The 15,250-nt window shown below is 38.2% G+C and overlaps 2 protein-coding genes across 2 annotated transcripts; one reads left to right on the top strand and one right to left on the bottom strand.

Moving 5' to 3' along the window:
* Positions 1 to 6: 6 nt before the first annotated feature.
* mustn1a (musculoskeletal, embryonic nuclear protein 1a) lies at positions 7 to 2,682 on the top strand. The gene is made up of 4 exons (XM_024270290.1): positions 7 to 366; positions 1,758 to 1,879; positions 1,950 to 2,076; positions 2,304 to 2,682. The coding sequence occupies exons 2-4, from the start codon at positions 1,871 to 1,873 to the stop codon at positions 2,399 to 2,401; spliced, it is 234 nt and encodes a 77-aa protein (XP_024126058.1). The 5' UTR covers positions 7 to 366; positions 1,758 to 1,870; the 3' UTR covers positions 2,402 to 2,682.
* A 2,594-nt stretch (positions 2,683 to 5,276) lies between these two features.
* ruvbl1 (RuvB-like AAA ATPase 1) lies at positions 5,277 to 13,577 on the bottom strand (the record flags this gene model as incomplete). The annotated part of the gene is given in 10 exon segments (XM_024269913.1): positions 5,277 to 5,609; positions 5,884 to 5,975; positions 6,050 to 6,152; positions 8,056 to 8,254; positions 8,324 to 8,387; positions 9,384 to 9,533; positions 11,226 to 11,315; positions 11,418 to 11,569; positions 13,279 to 13,411; positions 13,491 to 13,577. Coding segments are annotated over 10 exon segments (1,230 nt in total), but the record flags the coding sequence as incomplete, so codon positions are not given.
* Between the last annotated feature and the right edge of the window lie 1,673 nt (positions 13,578 to 15,250).

The following is a 15,250-nucleotide window of genomic DNA, read 5'->3' as shown; positions in this document are numbered from 1 at the left end:
TTTTGTTCACTTGATCCATAAAAAATCAGATTATTGGAGCATTATGGGTACTGTAGTCAGATGCTTGGCAGAGTGATATCTTAATTTCATTTTATTTGTTATTGTTGCAACTAACTGTCTTACTTGCTTTTTGTTTTAAAGTTATTTTTGCAGATGAAAAAATTTTTATTTTCGTTTAACCAGAGAGCCACAACAAAGAGGTAAAAGAGCCTCATGTGGCTCCGGAGCCTCGGTAGACTCCTGGTCCAGACGCTGATGGTCGCCAGACTATTCCGGGTGGAGAACCAGAGAAATGTCTGTAATACAGAGAGACAACCATCCACGTGTGTCAAAGTTAAGGCCCGGGAGCCGGATCCGGCCCTCCGGGTAATTTTATTTTATTGTTATTAATGACCCAATGTTATCTTGCGCTCATTTCTAACTTGTATAATTTAAAAAATATATTTTTATGGAGAGTAAAATATTGGAAGTTATTTAAGATTTAAGTTGATTATTATTATTATTATTATTATTATTATTATTTATTGGGGAGTAATATTCCTGCATTTTTATTATTCATAATTATGTTAAAAAGTTACAGTTTTAAAAACTGGTATTCTGCTAGCTTTTTGGACTGTTTTAACATTCACTAAGATTTTTAGGCTATTTCAGAGTTTAGCTCATATTTTAGCTACATGCTAGCTGTTTTGGGTTATTTAAACTTTTTTAACATTTTTTTCTGCTTTTTTAGAGTTAGACTTAGATTTACACTCTAGCTGTTTTGGCTAATTTGGGCTTTTTCATTTTTGTTTTTTTAGGCTATTTTGAAGTTTAGCTATTTTTTCAGCTACATGCTAGCTGTCATGGCTAACCTACGTTTTTTTGTTTTTCGTTTTTTAGGCTAAATTGGCATTTAGCTAATGTTTTAGCTAGCTATCAGCTTCAGCGTTTTTAGCCGTCAATTTCAGCATCTTCAGGCAACAGCATTCACACTAGCATTATTGCAGGTAATGCTATATATCTAGGTCATATTTGTATTAAAAAGTTACGGTTTAAAATTTGTAAAGCTTGCATTCTGCTAATTTTTTTCTATACAACGGAAGTCGCTACAGAGAAGCTTGCTAGTTTGATACAGCGGAACTCGCTAGCTCACTACAGAAGAGTTCGCTAGCATGCTACAGCATAGCTTGCCAGTTTGATACAGGAGAGGTTGCTAGCTTGATACAGCAAAGCTCGCTGGCTCGTTGCAGAGGAGCTCGCTAGAATGCAACAGCGGAACTTGCTAGCTTGCTCCAGCGGAACTTGCTAGCATACTATAGTAGAACTTGCTTGCATGCAACAGCAGAGCTTGCTAGCTCGCTACAGGGGAGGTCGTAAGCTCCCTACAGCTCCGCTGTCCACTGAGCAGCTGGCTAGCGTAGCGAGCTAACCCACTGAGTGTCCACTTAAGATAATCTGGGCAAACACAGGTGGGGCCACCACATAAACTGTGGACAAACCCATTGAAGATCCACCTTTCTGTCACTTTTAAACCGTATGGGCCCACTTGGCCTTGATGACTGGGATGATGTATTTTGCAGGATGGGTGGGCGGGGCATTCATTCATTCATTAGCAGATGTTTAGATGTTTTGTTCCATCAGAAAAGTTTGCTAGAGTTGTTCAGAGGGTTGATGTTTTATCAGCTCCAGAGAAACACAGACTGTAAAGGGCAACTGCAGCAGAGAGAGGAGAAAGGGGAGGAGCTTCCTCACTCATGACGTCATTTGTTATCCTCAAGGCCCCATTTTTTCTGGCCGGTGGAAAATCGCTGCCAGATTGTGTTTACATGTGGAGAAAAACAGGAACAGCTGGCAGAGAGAGCCGGACATCTGTTAGCAGAGGATCTTCATCATGTCTCAAGTAAGGCGGATTTTTAGATTCGTGCAGCTTTGCAGCAAACTGGTGTGGAAAACTCTCTTCTGTCTTCCAGGCTGGCCAGGATGATGAACCAAAGCAGCGTCCTGAAGTGAAAGAAGAGGATCTGACCAACGCGAAGGCAAAGCTGGGCGGGAACGAGCCTGTGAGGAGCAAGACCCTGGAAGTGATGGAGGAGTGCGGTGAGGACATGTTGTCATGGTAGAGGGAGTTATGGTTGATGGGGAGTCAAACAGCCCAGTTCTGGTTAAGTATAGCAGCGAGGGAAGCTTCCTCAGGTTTCCACTCCATATACAGAAGTCCTAGAATGAGATTCCTGTCAGACAGTCGCTCCATCACCCACAGATGTTTGTGCTGCAGAGGCTCAACCTGCTGCCATGCATTTACAGAAAACCGTTGTTCTTCGCAGAAAAAATGGGGAAAGCTGCTCCATCCGTGTTCAGTAAGGCGAGGTCGGGAGCAGAGACGGTTTTCAGCTCACGCTCGGCTCGACCAATCAGGAAGTAGATGGAAGCTTCAGCAAAGATCCGAAGATCCCATCAATCCCTTTCCTGCTGTCACCAAACCTAACGACCTTTTTCACTTTTTACAAAATATACAACTTTCCTGCTCAGGCAATCAAGTTTACATTGTACCAAACAAGAACTTAACCTGTTGATGCCTGTTGTGTCAAATATAACATACGAACAAAATCCGCTATAAAATTATTTACCTGTAGTATTTACTTAAAAACTGAAATATTAAGGCGTTAAAGAAAAATTCAAATAAGAAAAATATGTTAACTTGAAGTATTCCTCCATATTCTTGTGTAAAAGTGTGTTTTTCACTTCATTATTCATTTAATCTAACCAATCACAATTATAACTGTATAAATGTTCCATTTCTAAAGCTATAAAAATGATCCACCTTTGCATTTTATGGCTGCCACAAACGATTATTTTAATAGTCGACTAATCACTGATTATTTTTTCCGATTAGTCGACTAATCGGGTCATAGGCAAACTGAATATAAAACACATTTTAACCATCATTAGCTTTAAACTAACTAAAAACTAAATATATAGCATTACTGTGATAATGCTAGTGTGAATGCTGCAGGCTGAATTTGGCTGCTGAAGATGCTGAAATTGATAACTAAAAATGCTGAAGCTGATAGCCAACTAAAGCTAAAATATTAGGTAAATGCCAAATTAGCCTAAAAAAAAACTAAAAAAGGCCGAAGTTAGCCAAAACAGCTAGCATTTAGCTAAAATATTAGCTATACTCCAAAATAGCCTAAAAAACAACAAAAAAGCCTAAATTATCTAAAATGACTAGCATGTAGCTGAAATATTAGCTTAATTTAGAAATTAGCCTTAAAAAACTGAAAAAATCCTAAATGAGCCAACATTGCTAGCATGTAGCTGAAATAGCAGATAAACTCCAAATTAGACAAAAAAACTGGAAAAATCTTAAATCGTCCAAAACAGCTAGAATGTATCTGAAATATCAGCTAAACACCAAAATAGCCTAAAAACCTTAATAAATAATAATATAATACATAATATAATAGTCGACTATTTTAATAGTTGATTAGTCGTCGACTAGTCGACTAATCGTGGCAGCCTTAATGCATTTTCAGCATATATTGAAATAATAAAGAAAATATATGCAGTGTCACATGTTGGTGGTAAAATGTCACATGACCTGAGCTATTCACTTCCTGTTTGTTTCAAGAGAAGAGGATGATGGGAAGGAATCTCTAAAAAAAGGGTAGAAAAGTAGCATTAAAGTAATGAACCTCGAGCTCCATTTACTGGATTTATTGTATTAAGTTGTCCCTTTGTAATAAAATCATTTTTTGACGGACTCAGCTAAAGACTAAAACCCATCTAAGATGTACCTTGCTTTTGATGGGATAGGCTCCAGCAGTCCAGGAGACTGATTAACGGTTAAAGAGTCATTTGGTTAATTTCTCCCTAACATCCCAGCAGGAGCCACTAAGTCTTATTCACTTTTCAGGAAAATAAGATACTGATTTGTTTTTATTTTAATGGGACTAAAATAAACTAACCATTTTTTGGCAAAATAAAATGATTTTTTTTTTTTTACTTGAAACAGTTGATAATTTTTGTCAGAGATTTCACATGACTTCCTTTCACAATAAAAGACTTCCTGTGTCACATAGACTCATCTCAATGCAGCAAATTATTAGATTTTCAATTTTCAGACAAAAATGACCAAATCAAATAAACTAAATTGGAGTTAATTCAGTGACGATTTTTTTTACAAACACTTAAAATCCTTGAATTTATTTAAAACAAACTCTGGCTCTCAAAAAGCTTCTGATGCGTGTCATTCAACTGTTTGTAAATTAATTTGCTTTATTTATTGTGTAAATTTCTTCAAATTTCAACATTTCAAGTAGATTAGCAAAGGTCTTTAAATAGTTTCATATGTTTTCATCTTTTGTAGTAATTTTCAGAAAAATTGGGAGCTTAGCATTTTTAGCAACATGCTAACGTTTTTAAATAATTTGTTATCTACTAAGGTTTGTTTGGGCCATTTTGGAGTTTAGCTTAGATTTTAGCAACAAGCTAGGTACTTTGGCTATTAGCCATACTTAAGTTTTTCGGGCTAATTTAGAATTTAGCTCATATTTAAGCAGAACACTAAATATTTTTGCAAAACTGGCATGTGCTTAAGAATTTTGAAGCAAATTTACTAAAACTTTTTCAGAAATTTAGATCAAGTTCAGTGTTCTTTTATATCAAAATTTTAACAATTTAACACATTGCAAACAGCATTTTCATCAAATCCCTAATAGTGATAATATATACTTTTAACTTTGCTGCTTTCTTTCTTGATTAAAGGATGACGAGGTTTTGGAGTCACCAGAATAGAGGTCCTAAAGGAAGACTGGAGAGGAGGTTCATGGATGTAGAGGAAGTCTTTAGGGAGGATGGATGGAGGAGCAGAAAGATGGAGGCGGATGATTTAATGCAGCAGCTGGGAGACAAAAAAGGTTTTGTATAACTGATTTTGGTCCTGCAGCTGACTGCCGACCTGGCCAGGAATACTCCAGCTTTGCCTAACAGTAGCTAGGATAGGCTCCAGCAACCTCACAACCATGAAAGAGATTTATACATATCAGTTTTGCTCCCAGCAGATTATTTAAAATATTTTTTTTAGAAGTGAAAATTTAAACCACAATAAGTGCCATTGAACGTACAATCAGCTTTAGGTATTACATTTATTCTATTTAATATTTTCTAGAAAAAAACTCATGTCTTTATTGAGTCGGTAATACGGTGTTTCCTTTTACTGACAGTGTTCGGTAATACTTTAATTCTGTTAAAAAAAAAGTAAAAAAATGTAAATTAAGAAAAGGTTGAAGGACAAATCCAAATGTTTTCACCTTTTTATTCAAAAACATGTCAACATAAACAGAACTTTCAACTGAATAGATCAAAACTACAACAGGAATATTTGAACAGCCCAAACAAGCTTAAAGATTAGGAGCAAAAACTGAAGGACGCGTCTGGATGAAGATCAAAACGGCTGGAGATGAGCGTTTCATTTCATAAATTTATGATGCTGGTCTTGGAGGATTTTGGCGGAGGACTTGGCGTCGTAAAACAACTCGTTGATTTCCTCCACCTGCTCTCTCTCCACCGTTTCTTTGCCTTGAACTCGGCCCAGCAGACTGCCTGGAGTCAGCAGCTGCACGGCGTACCTGCCAGGAACGAGGAGCAACACCAGGTGAAGGACCAGCAGACATTTGAGCAGCTTCCAGTATCTGCAGCTTTAAAAATCGTTCACATTTCCTCCCTAATGTCTAAACATTGTCCTCGATGATCTAAAGTGTCAAGATCAGAGTTTTCTACACAAACTTTAGGCCTGTAAGCAGACTGATTAACTTCATCTCAGATCCGATGTCCCTCAGAACATCCGTCTACGTTGGTCATGTGACTTCAAACCACCGCTGAAGGTCAAAGGTGCTCGGATACCTGAGGGTGGTCTTGGTGCCGATCTCTGCCAGGTGTGTCAGAGCGTCTTCGCTGATGCTGATCCCCTCCGTCTGCGCTCGGATCTTGATGATCTGCAGACCACACTCTCGTTGGCGTCGGACACGTGAAGCGTGTGGATGCTGGTGTGTTTTGGCGGCTGGCTCACCTGCTTCATCTCCTGCGGCGTGTACAGCATGGTGCGGATGATCATGACTCTGTCCAGGAGGTCCAGAGGAATCCCATGTGGAGAGCTGATGTCTTCAGTTCCCCTGGAGGACAACGACAGAACGTGAAGCTGTTCAACCCTTCATGCTTTACGGTTTGGTTTTATTACTCGTTACTTTATATTGTATGGAGTCAGAGTGCAGTAAAGATGAACTAAAGATTAACTAAAATGAACTTTTTGAGTAAATGTTTAGTGATGCTGATCAAACACTTCAGTGATCCTCCTTTTTGTATTTTTTTCAGCATGTAAAAACTCAATCAAACTTTCAGAGATTTCAGCAATCTTGGTATCAAAACATTCAGGACATTACTGCTGGTGTTTTGGGTATTCATAAACTTTGTAGTTTTTTGAAATACTGAGCATAATAAACCCCATAAGAGAAATGAATGAAAAAGTCTTCAAATGTCAACATTTTAAGTAGATCAGCAACAAGTCTTTAAATATATTCATGGGATATGTTTTCATCTCTATAGTAGTTTTTAAAAAGTTTGGAGTTCAGCTAATATTGTAGTAACATGCTAACGTTTTTGGCTAATTTGGTTTATTACAGAACTTTAAGAAATTTGGAGTTTAGCTAATACTTTAGCAACATGCTAATGTTTTTGGCTAATTTGTTATCGAATGAGTTTTTTTTAGGCCAACCCTTTAGTTTAGCTTCTATTTTAGCAACATGCTAACTTTTTTGACTAATTTAGTTAACTAAGGAATTTAAGGATATTTTGCAGTTTAACTAATATTTTAGCAAAAGGCTAATGTTTTTAGCTATTTTTTTTTTTATCAACTGGGTTTTTTTTAAAACCTTGAGTTTATCTTCTATTTTAGCAACATGCTAATGTTTTGGGCAAACTTGCTATCTACCAAGGTTTTTTAGGCTAACCTGTAGTTTAGCATTTCTATTTTAGCAAAATGCAAACATTTTTGGCTAATTTAGTTTAGTACAGAATTTTAGGAAATCTTGGAGTTTAGCTAATACTTAAGCAACATGCTAACGTTTTTGGCTAATTTGTTATCTAATGAGGTTTTTTAGGCCAACCCTTGAGTTTAGCTTCTATTTTAGCAACATGCTAATGTTTTTGGAAAATTTGCTATCTACCAATGGTTTTTAGGCTAACTTGTAGTTTAGCTTTTCTATTTTAGCAACATGCTAACATTTCTGGCTAATTTAGTTTGGTACAGAATTTTAGGATATCCTGGAGTTTAGCTAATACTTTAGCAACATGCTAATGTTTTTGCATAATTTGTTATCTTATGAGGTTTTTTTAGGGTTAACCCTTTAGTTAACCCTAATATTTAAGCCAAACACTAAATATTTTTGCAAAATTTGGCATTTATTAGGAGATTTTAAGAAAGTTTACTTCAAATTTTTCACCAATTTCCGCGCTCTTTCATAGCTCTTTAACAAAATTTCCACTCTTTTAGCAAATTTAACATTTAGCAAATAGTTTTGCATTTTCCGCAAATCCCTTCAGAAATTAACGCGAAGTCTACTTTTAGCAAAAAGTATTCCCACTAGCATTATAGTAAGTAATGCAACTTTTCAAGTTATATTTGAGTCGGTGAAACCAAAACTTTATCTTTTGTACAAAATAGTTCAAATATAATCTTCATTGTCTTTTTTTTAGTTAGTTTAAAGCTAATGATGGTTTACATGTGTGTTTTACATCCAGTTTGTGTTTGACCGATTAGTCGACTAATTTGAAAAAATATTTGGTGATTAGTCGACTATCAGCTCTATATGATTTACTGTAATTTATCAATTTTTACACGATCATTCCAATAGATTCTGAAAGAGAAAAGCGGCTTTTCTCTTTCAGAATCTATTGGAATGATCGTGTTAACGGTTGTAAAGTTGCAGCACATTAAAGATTTTGTGTTCAATCATCACCGGTGACGCATCGGGTGTTAAAGGGTTAACAAGATGCTCCCTCCTCCCCTTGGACCCTCACCGGATCAGACACTTCCCCCTGTTGGAGGCGAACACCACGATGGGGGCGATGCTGCTCTCCAGCGCGCGGTGCAGGTACGTGAAGCACTCGATGTCGAGCATGTGGACCTCGTCCACAAACAGCACGCCCGGGACCAGCTCCGCCACGCCCTGGTCGATGTAACGGTTCACCACCTTGTTGATTTCAGCACGGAGCTTGTCTGTAGAGGATGAGAACAGCTGGTCAAAGCTCCGCCCAGATTCCAGGTGAAGAAGAAGCTTTGATCTACCTGTGATCTCTGTCTTTTTGGGCTTCATCAGTTGTCCCATCATGGAGAGAATATCCTGACCGCCCTGGTAGGAAACACTCTGCAGTTAGTTTGGAACAGTTATGTACTTGTGATTATACGATTATACTATTATATACCAAAACGATTATATTGATAGTCGACTAATCCGATTATGCGTAAACTGGATTTTAAAAAATGTATTTAACCTTTATTTTACCAGGAAATCCCAATGAGATTAGATCTCTTTTTGAAGGAAGACTTGGGTCAAAAGGCATGAAGCAAACATCTTAACCATCATTAGCTTTACGCTAACTAAAAACTACATATATAGCATTACCTGTGATAATGCTAGTGTGAATGCAACAAAATGAATTTAGCTATTGAAGACCCTTGTGATGATAGCTGAAGATGCTGAAATTGATAGCTAAAAGTGCTGAAGCTGATAGCAAAGTAAAATATTAGCTAAATGCCAAATTAGCCTAAAAACCTGAGAAAAAGCTTAAATTAGCCAAAATAGCTAGCATGCAGCTGAAATATTAAAATTTGCCTAAAAAACTCAAAAAAGCCAAAATTAGCAAAATTTTAGATAAACCCAAAATTTTGCTAAAACACAAAAGAGCATTAATTAGTCCAAATAGCTAGCATGCAGCGGAAATATTAGCTAAGCTCAAAATTAGTCTAAAAAGCTGAAAAAAAAATCCTAAATTAGTCCAAAAAACTAGTATGCAGCGTAAATATTAGCTAAACTCCAAATTAGCCTCAAAAAAGCCAAAATCAGCTAAAATAGCTAGCATGCAGCTGAAATATTCAAATCAGCCTAAAAACTGAAAAAGCTCAAATTAGCCAAAACAGCTAGCATGTAGCTGAAATATTAGCTTAACTCCAAATTAGCCTAAAAACCTTAATGCCAAAATAGTCCAAAAAGTTAGAATGTTATAACTTTCAACTTTACTACACTCTGACTCTTTATAACTAATCTACTATTAGATTAGTCACCAACTATTATAATAGTCGATTCGCCGTCGATGAGTGGACTAATCGTGGCGGCCCCATCATGCACCTGTGGTCGAGCGTTGGCGACATCCAAGTCGTGCAGCGTGACGTCCTGGACGATCTCCTTCTTTTTGTGCACGTCCCCTTTAGGAAGGGGAACGTACTCCTCGGCCTCCAGGTCAAACTCCGTGGCAAAGGTGTCACAGCGGCCTTGTCTCTGCAGAGAAGCGGCAAACAAGAAGCTGTAAACACCCCAACAGTCAGAGCCCACACAGCAGGATTCAGGTGTGCGGCTGATCCGGCTGCCAGCTCAGGCGAGGGATGAAAGAGTCCAGGAGGGCCAGTCACGGTGCGGCTGTCAACAGTAACAAATGTGTCACCCGCCCCCCTCCTCTGTCCCGGACTGCAGCCGACTCCGGGCCCACCTGCAGTGATTAAAAGAGCCGTCATGGCAGCCTGTCAACAGCAGCTGGACAGAGGCATGATGGGAGATGGAGAGATACGCAGAGCTTTCATGGAGGCTGGAGAAGAGATGAAAGAACACCAACGAGGACTGCAGAGGTCAGAGGGCGTGGAAAAGCCTCGGCCTCACCGCGACGCTGCAAACATTTATCACCAAACATCAACTTTAAAACAAACATCTAGTTTCAGTTCATAGAATTATTCCAATCAGGTTTTGAGTGGTTTGAATTAAAAAAACGACAAAAACACAAACTGGACTGAATGAATGTCTTCAGCTCACTCAGCGTGTGATGAAAATACTTTATCTAAACGTTAGTGTACAACACTGCATTTCTATTTCCCAGGTTATGTGTTTGATGTCTGTTTATGTGGCGTTTAGACCTGAAGCTGCTACACGGCAGTAGCTCTGCCTCAATCCAGAGGGCGCTCGTGAGCTCACGGTTGTTCTTCGGTTGTTGCTAATCAAGTATTTTGAGATTTGCTCTGATTGACTGCAAATATAGTAAATATCATAAAAATGTCTCAAAGTTGGACCTTTCTAGAGGCAGGAAAGACTAAATATTAGATGACTGATGTCAGACCAGCACATCTTCAAGACTGAGAGACTTCTACAACTAAAAGATGAGGAGACTTTTACACTAAAGTCGCTGAGATTTCTGTGGATTCATTTACAGGTAAAGGTGAGACCATAGTGTGAATTCTGTCTGCAGCATTCATCTTTGTGTTTTTGGAGAACTGCTACATTTTACATTCTTCGTTGGCTTCATGTGAACCTGCCATTTGTAATCAGTACTATCTAAATATATTGGGTTCATATGTTTGTAAATCTGCCTCTGAAATCAGAGTCAGGGCCTCACAGACACGAACCTCACCGAGCGAGGGCCGCAACTGACGATTATAATAATAATAAAAGATTATTTTCTATTTATCTTTCCTGTCAGTCGACCAAGCGCTGATTCTTATAATAATTAACCAATCACTGATTCTTTTTCCAATTAGTCGATTAATTGGGCCGTGAGAGAACTGGATGTAAAACACACGTCTTAACCATCATTAGCTTTAATCTTGAAGTGTTTAAGCTCAATGCTAACTAAAAAATTAAGACAATTAAGATGATAATTTATTAAAGCTTTAATGAATTCTGCAGCTTCTTTTCTTCATTTGTTTCTGGCATTAAAACTAGAATACAATTAAATGAGGTCAGCAACCTGAATCAAAAAAAAAAAATTTTTTTTTTTTAATTTTCAAAACATATATAAAGTATTTTGAAACCTACATAAACACTCAAAGTATTTGCTCACTGACTGACTGTAGCGGCGCCACACAAACTGAAGGTCTGTTTACACTCAGAACTACTTTTAATGAGCATTTTTGCATTAAAAACAAAACCGAACTTTTTAAAGATGTGAATGAAATCCTCATTTGGAGGGAGTTTCTGAGCCCCCACCTTCACCGCTCCACTGTTGGCTTCGATGTAGATGACGTCTCCCACTTCCACGCGCTCCTTCTGCAGACTCTCGTAGATGCTGGGATCCAGCTGAGAGGACAGAGTTCTGGGTTAGCTTCAGCATCACTGGAACCATCACTCGTGTTTCTGTGCACATGGATGAGCTGCTGAAGGTGAATCCTCCAGGCTGACCTTGAGCTGCTTGGTGCCTTTGGCGGTCTTCAGGCCGATGATGACGTGGCTGATGGTCTTCCCGTAGCCTCCCATGGGGTTCTCGGTCTCACAGGGGGTCAGCTCCGTCACCTCCCCTTCATACACCTCCTTGGTCTCTTTGATGCGCAGGCCTGCGTGTGGGAGGCATGAAAGTCAGGCGCGCACGCCGCGGACTCGCCTCGAAGGGCTCTATGTTCCCGTCTCAGCTGAGCTGCCACATCTTTCAGACCGTCAGACAGCGTGTTTAATTAGAAGGAACGAGCCGCCGTGTCACATGATCACTCAGCCGCTGGAGCTGGATCGGCTCACAGCTGCCTGATCCTCAGCGGCGGTTACTGAGGAGGTGACGACAAACTGCAGCTCAAACTCCCTTCTTCCTGTAGATCCTGTTCCAGAGGCCGACGAGGCGAGACCACCTCGACCTAATCCTGTTTCCTCTGGAGATCAGGACTCAGAGACCCCTCCCTCTCATAACACCCCCTCCCCCCGAAAGCCAACTGTCAGTCATCCGCCTTCCATTTACAGTTAGAAAGAGAAAAACGCTTTTTCTGCACCACAACTTTAGTTGTTATTGTGTTAACGAAATGTTCTAACTCACATGTCAAAGTCAAGGCCCGGGGGCCAGATCTGGCCCTCCAGGTGATTCTATCCGGCCCTCCAGATCATTTTATTTTATTGTTATTAATGACCCATTAAATACATCCTTTATGATCCATAAACAACTTTTAATTGATTTTATGCTTTGATGCTGTGAAAGATTTTTGATTATCAAACAAAATATTTTTCATGTCGAGGTTTTATGCTTTCAATAAATATTAAATGAGTTTATTGATCTTATCTTTACTTAAAAATGCACATTAGTGGAGAAAATAAGTAATATTGGTCCAGAGTCTTGTAGTAAATACAATAAATTAAAATACAGATATGGGATTCATTGGTCATTGTTTTATAATGGAATCGTTTCGTGGGAGGGACTTTTGGTGGGAAGTAAGCCTGCACTCCTTTCCCATCATCTCTTTGTTTTACGCTCTTTCCTGTCAGCTTACAACCTGACAATCCCAACCTAACATTATCAAAACGCCATGAATATCCGATCTATCCAGTCGTTCAGTTTAGATCAGATTCCAGCTCAAACGAGGAAAACAAAGACGTTCACGGATCTACTGGTCTGTAGGTGGATGATCAGAATGGAGCAGAGAACTTATGGTCCACCGCAGCATCAACATCTCTGCTACAGAGTTTTTCAAACTACATTTTTACATCTGCTCCTGATTCACAACAAATTTGAAAATAAAATACTTATAAATTAAGTTTTAATCTTAATTTTCTTTATATTTGTCCTCCATCATGAAAAAAAAACTATTTTAGGAACATGTTAAAATCATCATCATTGGAGTGGGGAGTGCTGGGCGATATGGTAAAAATTGTGTATCACGATATAAATTATTTTGTATCACGATAATGATATAAATAAATAAAGTATATTTTCAGTTATTCCCTGAAAAAGAATTAACAAAAATATAACTTACTTTTCTCTGAATTTATTTTTCCAAGTAACTGAATGATCATGAATGAGAAACATTTTTGCACAACAGTTTCAAGTTTCTTAGTAGGAAAACATTTGCAATAAAAATAATCAAATAAAATGATGGAAGAGAAATGGCAGCACAGACACTTTTCTGTCACACACACGACATGTATCGTCATATCGCCCAGCATTAGGAGGAGGTCTTTGAACTTCTAAACGTTCATGTTACCAACATGTGAAAAGACATTTTCATCATCATAACTCCAAAAACATTTGACCTGCTTGTATTGATTCCTGATTGATTCCACTCACCAATCGCCCTCCTGAAATTCTCCATCAGAACTTCCGTTTTTTTAATCTCAGACGAGTAGACCTCGCTGCCGACCATGGGGCAAAACGGAATCTTGTTCCCTAACTCCTGAGCGATGGCCAAGGCCAGGGCGGTCTACAGACGGCGGACAAACGGCGCCACAGTTAGAGTCTGAAGGAAACACAAACATCAGAGATCTTCACGCTTGCTTCACCTTTCCTGTTCCAGGCGGTCCGGCGAGTAAAACGGCTCTTCCTGCCATCTTTTTGGCCTGGATCAGCTCAACAATAATACCACAAGCCTGTAGGGTAAAGGAAAAATATACGACTTTTAAAATAAAAAGGAAAACTTTAATATCTATAACAGAAACGTGACAGTTACAAGTCATTAAAATGTATCACTAAAAGCTAAAAGTTTTTAAACAGTTTTTTTTATTTTGCTACTGTAGTATATATTCATCAAATTTAGATTTTTCTAAAATTATTTAGATGAAAATGTTGTTTATCTTAGGAAAATTAGTAAAAAATAAAAAAATAAAACTATTTCAATATTCACAAAAAAGTGCTGTTAGAATAAAAAATTAAAACCGAATTAATAATTTATCAAATTGATTTGAAAATTATGTTATGAACATTGACAAAATCAAAATATCACAACCCTGAGGGATGATTTATAACACACCTTAGGATTGATCAGGACATTTATTAAACACTCTAAAACTAAGTTTTGAAAACTTTAAACTGTTTTTTTTTTAACAATAATTATGAACTAGATATATAGCATTACCCGTGATAATGCTAGTGTGAATGCTGTAAACTGAATTTGGCCACTGAAGATGCTGAAATTGATAGCAGCTAAAATATTAGCTAAATGCTAAATTAGCCTAAAAGAACTAAACAGCCCAGCTGAAACTAAATAGGTGAAAAAAATAGCTACATTTCAAAATATCCTAAAAAATAAAAAAACTGAAAAAATCCTAAATTAGCTAAAACAGCTAGCATGTAGCTGAAATATTAGATAAACTCCAAAATAGTCTAAAAAATCTTAGTAAATACCAAAATAGTCCAAAAAGCAGAATGCCAACTTTTAAAAGCTATAACTTTTAACATAATTATGAATAATAAAAAGACAGGAATATTATTCTAGAATAAATCAATTTAAACCTTAAATAACTTTTAATATTTTACTCTACCTAAAAATATATTTTGTCAAAATTATACAAGTTAGAAATAAGCACAAGATAACGTCAGGTCATTAATAAAAATAAAATAAAATGATCTGGAGGGCGGGCTGCACGGTGGCGCAGTGGTTAGCGCTCTCGCCTCACAGCGAGAAGGCCCCGGTTCGAATCCCGGCTGGGACCTTTCTGTGTGGAGTTTGCATGTTCTCCCCGTGCATGCGTGGGTTTTCACCGGGGACTCCGGCTTCCTCCCACCGTCCAAGAACATGATTCATAGGTTCATTGGTGACTCTGAATTGCCCCTAGGTGTGAATGTGAGAGTGGAGTCTGAGAGTGGATGGGTGTGTGCTTGAGGCCCTGCGACGGACTGGCGACCTGTCCAGGGTGTACCCCGCCTTCGCCCATCAGTGGCCGGGATAGGCTCCGGCACCCCGCGACCCCGAAAGGGATGAAGCGGTCAAGAAAATGGATGGATGGATGGATCTGGAGGGCCAGATAGAATTTAATTTGAGGGCCAGATCTGGCCCCCGGGCCTTGAGTTTGACACATAATTTATAGGAATGATTTTTTTCCCCCTTTTATAACATTTAACAACCATATGACTAATGCAAAGTGCAAAAATAGACTGAACAAGCTGTTAATCTAATAATATGTGATATGATGTGAGTGTAAAGTGCTTTTACTTCCATATTATAAAAAAAAGTTAAATAATCAACCCATCAAATTGACTTTAAATTACATTTTGTCGGATTGCAAATGTGTAATAGAGAAATTATACCTTTAAAATTTCATTT

The sequence above is a fragment of the Oryzias melastigma genome, linkage group LG5 (assembly GCF_002922805.2).
Source record: "Oryzias melastigma strain HK-1 linkage group LG5, ASM292280v2, whole genome shotgun sequence".
Lineage (NCBI taxonomy): Eukaryota > Metazoa > Chordata > Actinopteri > Beloniformes > Adrianichthyidae > Oryzias > Oryzias melastigma.
Note: the sequence above shows the minus strand (reverse complement) of the source record. Positions and strands in the feature narration are given on the sequence as shown.

Excerpts from the sequence above, each read along its gene's own strand:
- mustn1a (XM_024270290.1), top strand. Across the intron at positions 2,077-2,303 it reads GGAAGTGATGGAGGAGTGCG|AAAAAATGGGGAAAGCTGCT; the intron begins GTGAGGACATGT and ends TGTTCTTCGCAG.